Raw genomic sequence first — 12862 nt, 5'->3', positions numbered from 1 at the left:
TTTGGTGGTGCCCCATTTTTGGGTCGTCCACGATTTGAAAGCAATGGACCACAAAATGCCGCCGCTGCAGCCCAAATGGCTGTGAATGCAAGTAATGCTTTTGCAAATTTAACCGGTTTAAGTGCAGCTATGAGAAATGTTTCGGCGGCCCAGACAACAAGCTGCCGCCGCTGTGGCCTCAGCGGCAATTCAACATCGTCTTATGATAGGAAATCGTCAAAATATGCCACCGACGGGACCACCAAGTGAAGGATCAAACGATGATGCGGGTAAGTTGGTATTTTGGGGCAAGGACTTTTTTATGTGGAATAAATTTGGAAAATATATGAAATTTTGGACAGATATGAAAAAATTAATATTTTGGGGCAACGATTTTTTTTGGAATACATTTGGAAAATACATGAAAGTTTGGATCGATTTAAAAAATAGTATTTTACAAATAAATCGAACATTCATGTTGAGGAAACTGATTAAAGTAGTTTAGTCAATATTTTTATTTTGAAAAAAGTGCAATAATATACATTTTTCAAAATAGTCAGGGTAAATCGTATTTTTGTTTTAATAAAATACAAAGATTTTTGTATTGGGGATATTTATTTGACAGTTCATTTAAGTTTTTATTACCCGGTCCTAAAATTGAAAACTTGATTGATTTGAAGTTGAAGATATTCCTTTGTATTATTTTTAATTGTTGTTTAACGTTTGAAGAACATAACCATTCCCAAGAATCAACAATAAAACAAACAAATTATTATTTTTTTTTTTATTGATTTTCATTCAAATCCAATTCCAACCAAATGAAAATTAATGTCAAAGTTTACACTTGCCTTATCGAACTGATAATAGCAACAAAATCACAATCACAGCAAAAAACAATTTTCAATGTCAAGTTCAAGTTCAATTAATTTTCAATATTAAATAAAGTGTGTTTTGACTACATAGTATATTGTTTTGATTGATAATGTTAACAATGTCGCGGTAATGTAATTAATTAAATCATTTTTTATTCGCAATTATTGAAACCATGCAGTACAACATTTTGTATACAAATCAATTACATATTAAATTAATTAGGAAAAAATAAAGTGAAATAAAAATGAATAGAAAACAAAAATAAATACTTAATTATTAATCATTGAAATGAGTTTAGCAGTATAAAATGATATGGAATAGTTAAAGGTCTTTTAAACAGATAAGGTTAAAATAATATGGATTACAATGGACATGGATTAATTAAAAAGACGTTTTGTATTTGGGAAAATTTTCAATTTAATTTCCATTAAGAATCTGTGGAATTTTATCCTTAAAATTAATCGAAAAACGAGTAAAAACGGTGAGGATGACTATAAAAATATCTATAATCATGGAGGCTTCTAGAAGAAACTCATGTTATGACAGAACCTTGAACATACCAAAAATACGGGGATATAATAAAACGGAGATCAATATTGATATTGATAGTGGATTTGGCCGCCAATGAGAATACAAAACACGAAAATACAGCCAATTCGATTGAAAAAGTATCCAAAATACTTAGAATATCGAATATTAGGGGGTACCGTTATAAAGGGGCTACCCTGAAACATTGGGCAATATTAATAATTTTTAGTACAAGGATGTGCTATGCAATGAGAACCCAAAATACCAAATTACAGCCAATTTGATTGAAAAACGTTTTCAATATCTGAAAAATACCGATTGTCTTATTAAAATGTCAAGTAAAAAACACAATAACTCTTGAAGATATAGCCGATTTATTGGGTCAGCATCAAGTGACGGGAAGTGCGCTACTCAAACTTTAAACTGTTTTTTCTTGAATTAGTGTAATGGCATGGTAACTCAAAAATAATCGATTCCAAATTTTAACATGCTATTCTGAACATACATAGTTATCGTATGAACTAGGATAAATCTAATCGGTGAAGATCTTCCCTATATTCCAGGTTGCAGCTTGGCGATTTTCAAAAAAAAAAAAAAAAAAAAAAAAAAAAATAAGTTCTGCCATTTGGCTAATTTTCGAACGAAGTCAATAAACATAGTTCATATGTAAATTTTCTAATAGTGTTTGAACTTTGAAATTCCGATGTTTCACTGACCAATAATCATGCCTCAGAAATTAGCTGTATTAGGGATATTAACACAATGACCAAGAGCATTTGTTCTTCCACGCCTCAAAGTCGAGCTACGGTCACCGGTTTCGAGCACGGAATCTGTTAAGAGTCGGGAAATTATTATAGGTGTATTCATTATAGATAATTTGGACAATCCTACTTTTCGACTAGTAAATAAAAACAAATATTTATGTAAACACTTTGCAAGATACAGATACCATATCTTTTTTTAAAAAATTTGTATAGAAAATATAATTCTATCATAGCAAATTGTAATTAAATATAGATAAAAAATACGGATAATTATTTTTCAAAAAATTTTGCAATTTAATCTCCTTCTAGGCCAATATACCTACCCTTTACAAAGGATATACTTCAAGGTTCAATTAAGACCTCTCACATTATTTCCAATTCCCCAATTAAGATCTCTCACATTATTTATGCACAAATTTCCCATCCCTTCCTTTTAAAAATTAATATGAAAACTTTTCAGGAAATTAAGAAACAAAGCTCTTAGAAAACCACATTATGGTTTCAATTTGTTTTTTTCTATTTTCAATAATCATTATCGCATTAGGGGTTTTTTATGTTTGCCATTATTACCATATGGGAATAATAATTAATGACTACTCTTAAATAATGATTAAATCATGGTATTAATAATATTTTATATACACAAAATACATGTTAGCAGCTTGTGATATTTATAAACGTTCATTGTTTATATTTGTTTCTTAAGTTAAAAAAAAAAAACAAATCCGATTAAAATAATTAAAAAAAGACGATATGACATTTTTGCCAATATTAAGCATTCTCTTTTTATAGTTATTCAAATACAACTTTCAATAAGAAGTTACTTTTCATTCATTAGATTTTCTAATAAAAAAATAGATAAAAAAGAAATATTAATATTTCAATAAGCTGCTATTAACATCAATTTCAATACACTTACAAACACACAAAAGTGGTAGTTAATAAAACAGACTTATCGATTTCCAATACACAAATTGTTTAAACAACATCAACATACATAAATTCATTTTTTTCTGAGTTTGAGATTTTTATGTAAATAAATAATTTATTAATAAATAAAAAATAACAACAACAAAATTTAGGAGTGTAAAACACTCACAAACAATGTAAAAATGTCTGCAAACATTTATTTTATTTGCCAAAGTTTTTAATCATTTTGTGATTTTGATTTGTTTTTGTCGCTGTTGTTGTTTCTTGTGGCGTTTTACAACATGCCGCCAGCCATTAATCATTTCTTACAATAAATTTTGCACACACATATGAGAAGCGGCAGACGAAGAGAAAATGTATTTGGAAAAATTGAAAATGAAAATTATACACTCACACGCACATATGTAATAATGATATTTTGCAGTTTGACTGCCATGTATGGTGGGTTGGGAAGAGCCAGCACACATCATCTGTTTTTTTTTTTTTTTTTTTTTTTGGTTTCTTTGATACCTACGCAACTTTCAAAGTCCCCGGGTACAGCTAACTGCAGCAACCCGCCTGCTGTCAACTGCAGAGAAAAGCCTTTGTCATAGATCTTAGTTAAGAAGCATGCTGCACAATCAAATCCGTTGACACCGCTACACCTCTACGACATCACCCAATGCCTATCAACATATGGGGATATTGATGATGACGATGATGGCATGAATGATATCCATGATTTGAGTTCATATTCCTATATTGCAACTATTAATTTTCAATGCTTGAAATGAAATTAAAAAAAAATACAAAAATCCTAAAAAAAGGAAAGTAAAAAAGGAAAACTCATTTCTTGTGCATATGTGTGTGTGTGCAACTTATCTTCGTCATTTATATTATTGTGCTTTTCCTTGTTAACCAAAAAATTGTGCTGCTGTTTCGTTTCTTTCTCTTGTTCTTCTTCTCCTTCGCCGTTGCTCTGAACGGAAATGAGAAATGTCATAAATTGAACAAATTCATTCATCATTCGACTGGGTGTGATTTTTTTTGTGAATTGTCTTGTCTATGTCCATAATTGAAATAACAACAACAGTAACATCTACAACAAATCCAGTATATAGAGAAACGTGAGAGTATGAATTATGAATTTTTAATTAGTTTTTAGTGAGTGGACATCAATCATTAAATGGATTTAGTTGAAGGATATTTCCGTTGATAAAAATATGAAGAAGGAAGAAGGATTTTTATGGAAAACAAGTAAAAACGATGTTAAGTTCGGTCGGGCCAAACTTTTTATATCCACCACTATGAGAATGACATTTAAAATATCTTAAATTAATGGGGACATCTAGGAGAAAACTCATGTTGTGCTGGGACCTAGAACATACCGAAAAAGATTTGAGAAAAAGATGATTTAAATTCTCACAATACCTAATAGTGGGGCCAACGTTATATGGACCTCTACCAAAATACGGATCGATATAAATGATTTTTGGTATGAAAATTTGAGAGCCAATGAAAATACAGAATACCAAATACGGCTGGAAAACGTATACAAAATTCCCAAACTACCGACTTGGGTCAACCATTATATTTGAATATTATATTATGGAGACTACCCTGAAACTTGGTTCAATATTAATATCTTTTGGTAATGAGATTTGACACCCATTGATAATAGAAAATATCAATTTATCAATCATAAAATAGGGAATATTGGGGGGTACCGATATATTGGGGCTATCCTGAAACTTGGCTCAATATTAATAAAAATAATAGAAACATTATAATTTTTCCCATTTTTTTACGAAAATGTGCAGATTTTCGTCAAACTTCGCAGTAAAATGTGCAGAAATTCTAAAGAAAATCGATGCAATTTTCCTTGGAAAAAAAATGTTAACTGGGATGTCACGACCCACAATATCTATAAAGGCTCCGAACTATTACATGTATTTGAAATGCCCACCTCATAATGGAGGGTGTAAAATATTCTGTCCTGCCGGAATTCTGTCAAATTCCACAGCATCGTTTTTTTTTTGTAAATTTATACTAGTTTTTATTTCGAATTTTCGATTTCCGAAGAAGCAAATTAGTCATTGTAATATTTGCTCGGTACTATTAAAAAATGCCTTCTGTTGTGCACATCCGATTTTGTAGCAAATGACCTCATCTAATTGCCTTCCCTCACATGGAAGTGGAAATACATTTATTTTAAATGGGTTTGAGTTTTCTTTAGTAGGTTAATTAATTTGCCAATAGTGATTTAAATTTTAATTGATTTACAAACCGTGAACTTTTTTCTTCGACTTTTTGTTATATAAGCTCAACGATTTTTTTTTTTTTTTTTGAAAAAATAATTTTTGCGAAAACTTCATTCATCAATTTTTAAAATTTAATTCACCAATTATGGCAATTCTTTCCAAACACAAATGCGTTACATTATAATCAACGAAAATCGTTTTCCGCTAACATTCATTCATCGTGTCCAAAAAAAAGTTCACCATTCATAAAAATTTTGGAGTCCAATGACTCCAATATGAAATTTCATTAATATCAAGGTATGCATGGTGTATTAGCCAAAAAAAAAAATCAAAAAAAAAAAAAAAATCTGGAAATTTTGAATGAACGAAACCAAAACCTTTACGTGGTCAGCATGGTAAATTGTGTGTGTTTGTGTAAAATTGTGAATATTGAAAATTAGTAGTGTGACCCCTTTTGTGATTAGATGTCAGGATGGCTAACCCTGCATTGTTTCTTTTTTTTTGTATTTGTTTCCCCTAATTCCATACAGAGTTGGTAATTATGTTATAAACATTTTCATGTTGATATAGCTCACATACATACATACATGTTTGTTGTTCTTATTTTGTGCATAATAATTAAAATAAAATCAAGATAAAGTAGTGGCATAATTGGAAATGATTAAAAACTTCACTCCTTTTGGCCAAAAACGACGGCAGCAAAAACAACACCATGGGTCATGTTGGTTAACAACCAACTGGCCAGCTAGCGTACGGACATTCCCCTCCGCTGACAAATTCTCTGCCAATGTTGGCATGTGGAAAAGTCATTTTCTTTGCCATTAAGTCATTTGACACTGTATCATGCAATGTTTGAGAATCGAAATATTTTCACTAGAATTTTCTTGCTGTTTGTTTTTTTTTTGGTGGTTTCACTTGAGGTCCCGAAATATGTTGGATGTTTTTTTTTTTTTTTTGGAATTCAAATAAAGTTGTATGTTCATAAAAAGATATGTTCGAACATTTTGTGATTGTTTTCACATACTCCAAAATAATTTTTGGGAAAAGTGTTAAGGATAAAAAAATTTGGAATTTTAATTTTCAATGAAATTCTCAACATGGTCAGCCTAGGAGAAATAAAAGTATGCCTTTAGTTAAGGGGGAAATTGGATATTATTTTTAATTTTTCTTGGCAAAAGTTTTAAGGATAAACCAGTGAGCGCAGTATAGTCGGACGAGGCCGACCATACGATACCCTACACAACTACTACGGAACTCTTCCTTTCTGTGGCTGTTTATTTCGAACCTGGGCAATATTTCGTGATATTTGCTCCCTCTGCCTGATTAGAGGTCAACAGTATCTGACATATTTTCCGAATATTACTATTCATATTCAGTACAGATTCTCTTCACCGTGGGTTGTGTTGTGATTTTCGACCTATTATTGGCATCGGCTCGAAAAAACACAAAAATAAATGGTATTCGGTCAATTTCATCCCATAATTATAATCTGATCATCACAGAAAGTTATAGGCGTTGTCCTTGACCATAACTGGAACCTCATGGAAAATTTCAAAACAATCAGCGCTATATTTCCGTCCTCTAGTGTGGTAATGGGTTACTAAATAATATCTGAGTAGGTAAGCACCTGTAAATATTTAAGCGTAGCTCCCACTTCCGAGTACATACGACAATATAATTGGTATCAATTTAAAGGTCATCCACTTCTCTTCAGTCATCCACTTTCGGGTCTATGTCCTTAACGGGCAAATATATACGTCATAGAATACAAATTTTGTAATTTTTCTCACAAAAGTCAGAGTCCATTTGACCCGCTAAATATTGCCCGATCTTTATGAAAACAGGCATGCTTATTCTTTGGCCCGACCCCCTTCTCCCTGTGAAAATTCTCGAAGTTTACGCCATAATTGCGGCCTCTAGAACAACCGCAAAAACCGACAAAAAATAAGTATTTGGTCCATTTCATCCCCTAAATATTAACAGATCTTTATCAAAAAAAAATAGGGGTCTTCATTGGCTAGAACCCATCCTACATGCAAAATTTCGTAAAGATTGGTCCATAAATGTGGCCTCTATCGTGTATACAAATTATAATGGACAGACGGACGGACTCACATGTCTAGATCGACTCAGCTAGTTGAGATATGACGATCGGTATACATAAAGGAGGGTCTAGGACCAATATTTCGCGGCGTTACAAACTTTCGGGGCTGCACAAAGCTATAATACCCTGACAACATAGTTGTGTAGGGTATAAAAACATGGAATTTAAATATTGAATAAAATTCTCAATTTGGTCATCTAAGGAGAAATTAATGTATCCCTTTAGTTACAGGAGAAATTTGATATTATTTTTAATTTTTCTTGGCAAAAGTGTTAAGGATAAAAAACATGATATTTAAATTTTGAATGAAATTCCCAATCACTAAAAAGGAATGGGTGAATTCATTCAGTGGCAGGAAAATTGCACAAATTTTATATTAAACGTAATGAAATTTCTGTTTCTGCCCTTTGCATATCACAACTGCATATCCCTTTACGATGTTACCCATTTTTCTTCTTCTTCCACAAGCTGCAAATTTATAACATAATCATAATAAATTTCAATTACCCTTTTTCCAAAGGCTAGGGAATTACATTATAGGTAATACCTCTGCCAAAAGGACAAACACCCTTACCTTGCCATTTATGTTGCCACTCGATGTTGCAACTAAAGCTCAGTCATAATATTAGGAATTGTTGTATTTTTATGATGATGATGCATGTCCAGGCCGTTAGTCAATTTGATTTGTGAGAGTGCATGAGTGTGTTTGTGTGTGTAATTGTAAAAATGCATTTACTGGCCATCGTTGCAACATGCAATGCCAGGCAATGAGTGCAACATTTTTTTGTGTGCTTGGTACACAAATGAGCAAAGGTTTATGGCTATTTTTTTCTTCCTGTTTGACACACCCCTTGGTATGCAATTTCTAAGAATTATTGGTCTCCAGGGAGGGAGTTAACACTACGATATGTTTGATGTTTCACCTAATGCTGGACGTTGAGGGATGTTGTGAATGCAGTTTGTTGGTTGCATGGAAATGCAATTTTTAGGCAAATTTTTAAAATGGTTATGGTGCGGAAGGGCAGGACGATATTTATGGTCAGCTTCTAATAGCTATCGGGAATACAAATTTTGTTATTTTTATTTTATAAATAACCAAATATATTTTTATTAAAGATTAAACTTATCTTTTTATCCAATTCCTCAAAAAATATTAACACTATTTCTATTAAACTTAAAACACATAAATATATCCCTTAACATAAAAATCGCCCACAGACTTTATTACAATTTTGTTTTGAGCCTACATCTAAATACGCTTTCCAAATGAGAAATTCCTAGATTTGGGGCAATTTGTCGTCGGTAGGGAGTTAACCTGGTCCTGGTATTTTGTGCGTATACAAAACGTTGGGTAATTAAAATGTTTGTTGCGTTGCCATGTTTATTGTTATCCAAATATAAACAACTAAAACGGTAGTTTGCCATGGTCACACATGTGTGGCTAACTCACACACACACACATTCCAACATATTGTCTTCAAATGGGCTTGCATTTTTCCCAACACCCCCCTAATGTAGATAATTGAAATATATGATTATGAATATTTATTGTCGAGTCGAGTGACTGTGTCCGTGTGTGTGTGACTGCCTGCTAGAGGGGTAATTAAAATCAAAATAAATGTGTACAAGTGGCCCACTCCCACTTGGATGGAAATGCCAAAAAAAGGGGTCCAACAACAACGTTTGATATGTAAATTAATGAAATGTTTTTTGGAAGTGTTGTTGTTATTTCGGGTTATTAATTGCGTTTTGTAGTTTTGGAAATGGGAATTTTGATAATATTTTTTGCTTCGGGGACCTGTGTAGGATAGTAGAGTAATAATAGTTTTTCGGACTCTAATTAAAATGTATATGTTTTGTTATCACTTACTAAATATGGTTATTAATTTTATATGTTTTCTTTTGTTGTGTGTGTGCTCGTTCAGGTTTTTCTGCCGACGGCGATGATGAAAGCAGTGCCGCCAAACGCCGCCGTTCCCGCACCAATTTTAATTCATGGCAACTGGAGGAGCTGGAACGAGCCTTTTCAGCCAGCCATTATCCGGATATTTTTATGCGTGAAGCATTGGCCATGCGTTTGGATTTGAAGGAGAGTCGTGTTGCGGTAAGTTTAGTTTTAAATGAAGGGTATATTATTTGTTTTAATAAATTTTAATTTTTTGGTCAGAAAATTTGATTGTTTTAAAATTTTTGGGGCCATATAAATAATTTCGAATATATACACAGAAACAAAAATGATTCGTACATTATATGAATAGTGTTCAGAAAATATAGCTAATGTTGGGATTCCGGCATTTTATGAATGCATTTCATAAAACTTTAATTATAGGGTTCTGATCAGAGAGAGAGAGAGAGAGAAAGCAACTTTTGTGTGTTTATCTATGATACAGAAATTCTTTGTCATTTTAAAATAATTCGTATATGAAATGAATAGTGTTCTGAAAATATAGCTTATGTCGGGATTTCTGCATTTTATGATTGCAATTCATAAAACATTAAATACTCGATTCTTATCAGAGTGAAAAAAAAAACAACTTTAAAGTGCGTGTTTTTTCTAAGGCACAGAAACTCTCCGCCATTTTAATTTTTCAATTTGTATTTTTTGCGCAGCAGGGTAGTTTTGATATTAATGAAATGTTTACATTTACAAATTTACAATTGCGGCTTTCTCATTTGTATAAGAATTTTTACTTGTATTCAAAATGAAGTACTTCTACATTATGGAAAATTAGTGTAAATAGTGGTAAAGTAGAGCGAAGCAGGAAAAATAATTTTGATATTAATGAAATGTTTAAATTGTTGGATAAAATAGTGGCTTTCTCGTGGTCATAAGAATTGTATTCATTCATAAAAAGTTTTTTTTGCTATGTATAGACTTGTTGGAATATAGATCATCAGTTTTTTTGTTTATGCATTCTCTATCAACATACAATTCGAAGTTTTTCAGTCTTTTTTTATTTTTGCAACATTAAGTTATCTTCAAAGTCTTCACGGTTTTCTAATATTATACGCTTTGTTTCAGATAGGTATGGTTCCAGAATCGGCGTGCCAAAGTTCGAAAACGTGAGCATACCAAAAAAGGACCCGGAAGACCTGCCCATAATGCCCAGCCCCAGACATGTTCTGGTGAACCCATCCCGCCCAATGAACTTAAAGCTAAAGAAAGGTAAGAAGAACTTAAAAAAATAAAATAAATAACCAAAACTTTCCAATTCGCCCTGTGGAGAATACCTTCGAAAATTTATTATGGGATGAGACTCTTTAGACATTTTTATGGATGATAATCTAAGAAGATCATCAATATTATAATCACGTGCTTTTTGAGGGAGTAAATGTTATGACAACCTATAAAAGGACAGCCTATTTGAGCAATTTTATTTTTATATTTTATTTAACATGCTTCGGAATGTCCTATGTGGGCTAAATTTGAAAATTTGCAATGCAAGAAAAATATGATAATCGCTTGGTGCTACGCCCGGACTGTATGGCGGATGCATTAAAACTTCCCAACCATGCTCCCAAAGTTTCTGGGGTGTCATTGTAGATGTGTGTGGCCTAGTGTTTTCCGTCCAATTCTGGACAATTATAATTGGTTTAAAACAGTTATATGGTAGATTTTTAGCTCGTGGACGAATCTACGAAACCCTAATTGCAGTATCGGAATCATAAACACCATTCACAATTTTAGGCGTTTGGCTTGCATTTTCGCCTTTGTCAAAGGAAAACTGTAAAATGTACCGAATTTTCTCTTTGTTCTCTTCCATATTTAACACCCTGTAACTAACAACTGAATGCAAAAAAAAAAAAAAAAAAAAAAAACAGCAAAATATCGATAACGAATTCTCGGCGGAATCGAAAATTTAATAAAAACTCTACCTGTAGAGGTTACCTATCCACATAATATTTTGTAGCTTCCAATCAAAAGACCTTCCCTCTTTAAACTTTTCATAAATTTTATCCTAAATATTGTTTCCCAATTTCTCTATCTTTGCAGAGCACGACGACGAAAGAAGCTGGCCAAGGCAATTGATCGACAAGCCCGTAAGCTGCAAGCCAAGGGCATTACCGTCGATCTGGAGGCCCTCAAAGCTGAATACATATCACAGCACAAAGCTAACGGAACATTTTCCGATTCGGATCTCGAAGATGATAGCATACAAATCGATGTTGTGGGCGGCACTGAAAGTGATGACGATTGTGATGACTTTGATTTTCGTAGTCCGCGTGGCAGTGATATGGCCAATAACAGTTATTCACCCAGTGGCAGTCCCAATGGCCTGGGTAGTCCCATGTCAAATGGTGGTGGTGTGGATACATCACGAGACGATGACAACAATAGCCAGCACCAACAAATGCACATGCAAATGCATTTACCCAACGGTGGTGGCGTTGGCGTCGGCACTGAAGGTTGTGATGTTAAACCATTCCTATTTCCCGGTAGAGCTACAAATTTCCAAATAAAATTACAAAACACCTCTTCATCGTCCTCCTCACCCTCGCCTAATCATCATCAACAGACCTCACCAATTAGCATAAGACGCAGTAATCCGTTTAGCATAGAATCGTTGCTGTTCAACAATACGTGAGTTCTATAGGCGGCAGAGCCTGGAGGTAGAAATTAACCAAAAAATTAAGAGAGAACAAAATGAAAAAAACGTAAAGTGTAAAATAGTTGGCATTTAAGAAAAGAATTTCCCAAAAACAACCAACGCCTTTTGTTTTATGACAAATTACGGCTCATTATCATTGACGGAGTTATTATGCGAGAAACAAAGAAAAAATCATAAGCATTAAACGACAACCACAACAACAAGTAATGTTAAATTTTAGCAACATGTTCCTTTATTTATGTATTATACAAACCATTCCCAGTGTAGGGTTAACAAAAACATATTCCTTAAAGTGTTTTAGTTTTTTTTTTTTTTATAAAATATTGAAATTCCATTTTTTCCAATGTTTTATAAGGTAATTGTATTGTTTAAAACAGTATGGGTGATTAAAGTTAATGTCTTTTATGTTTTTGAGGGAAAATGTGGTAACGCCTTTTCCAAGATTCCTGTTAAATGTGGCAATATTTTCAATATTAACCAGAAGTCCATACAGTGGCCAAAATCTGATAGTGTGCTGTCATTATTTTTAATGTCAAGTAAATGGAAAAACAAATTACCTCGATATTAAGAATAATTGATGGATATTTAGGTTATAATCAAGGGCGATTTAGTGGTAATATAACTAAATATGTACAGAAGTACCATACCGCACAGGCAGGACAGCACAGTGGTTTGGAAGATTTAAATCTGAAAAATTAAAAAAAGATATATATTTTTCTCAGAAGTAATTTTCAAAGGGCACGGAGTCTCAAAGGATCATGGATTGCACTGCACAGTGCATTCGTTGGATTAAAAAAGCCTTTTTTCTATCAAAAATTTCGACTGAAAAAAATT

At 32.7% G+C, this 12862-nt stretch overlaps 1 protein-coding gene across 1 annotated transcript; it reads left to right on the top strand.

The window, feature by feature from the left end:
- Positions 1 to 3: 3 nt before the first annotated feature.
- LOC133324415 (homeobox protein unc-4-like) lies at positions 4 to 12004 on the top strand (the record flags this gene model as incomplete). The annotated part of the gene is given in 5 exon segments (XM_061533254.1): positions 4 to 159; positions 161 to 269; positions 9344 to 9522; positions 10445 to 10584; positions 11413 to 12004. Coding segments are annotated over 5 exon segments (1176 nt in total), but the record flags the coding sequence as incomplete, so codon positions are not given.
- Positions 12005 to 12862: the final 858 nt, after the last annotated feature.

The sequence above is a fragment of the Musca vetustissima genome, unplaced genomic scaffold (assembly GCF_032173495.1).
Source record: "Musca vetustissima isolate MV318-11 ecotype Yass unplaced genomic scaffold, APGP_CSIRO_Mvet_v1 utg6130, whole genome shotgun sequence".
NCBI classification, from domain to species: Eukaryota; Metazoa; Arthropoda; class Insecta; order Diptera; family Muscidae; genus Musca; species Musca vetustissima.
The sequence above is the reverse complement of the archived record's forward strand: the minus strand, read 5'-3'. Positions and strand labels throughout refer to the sequence as shown.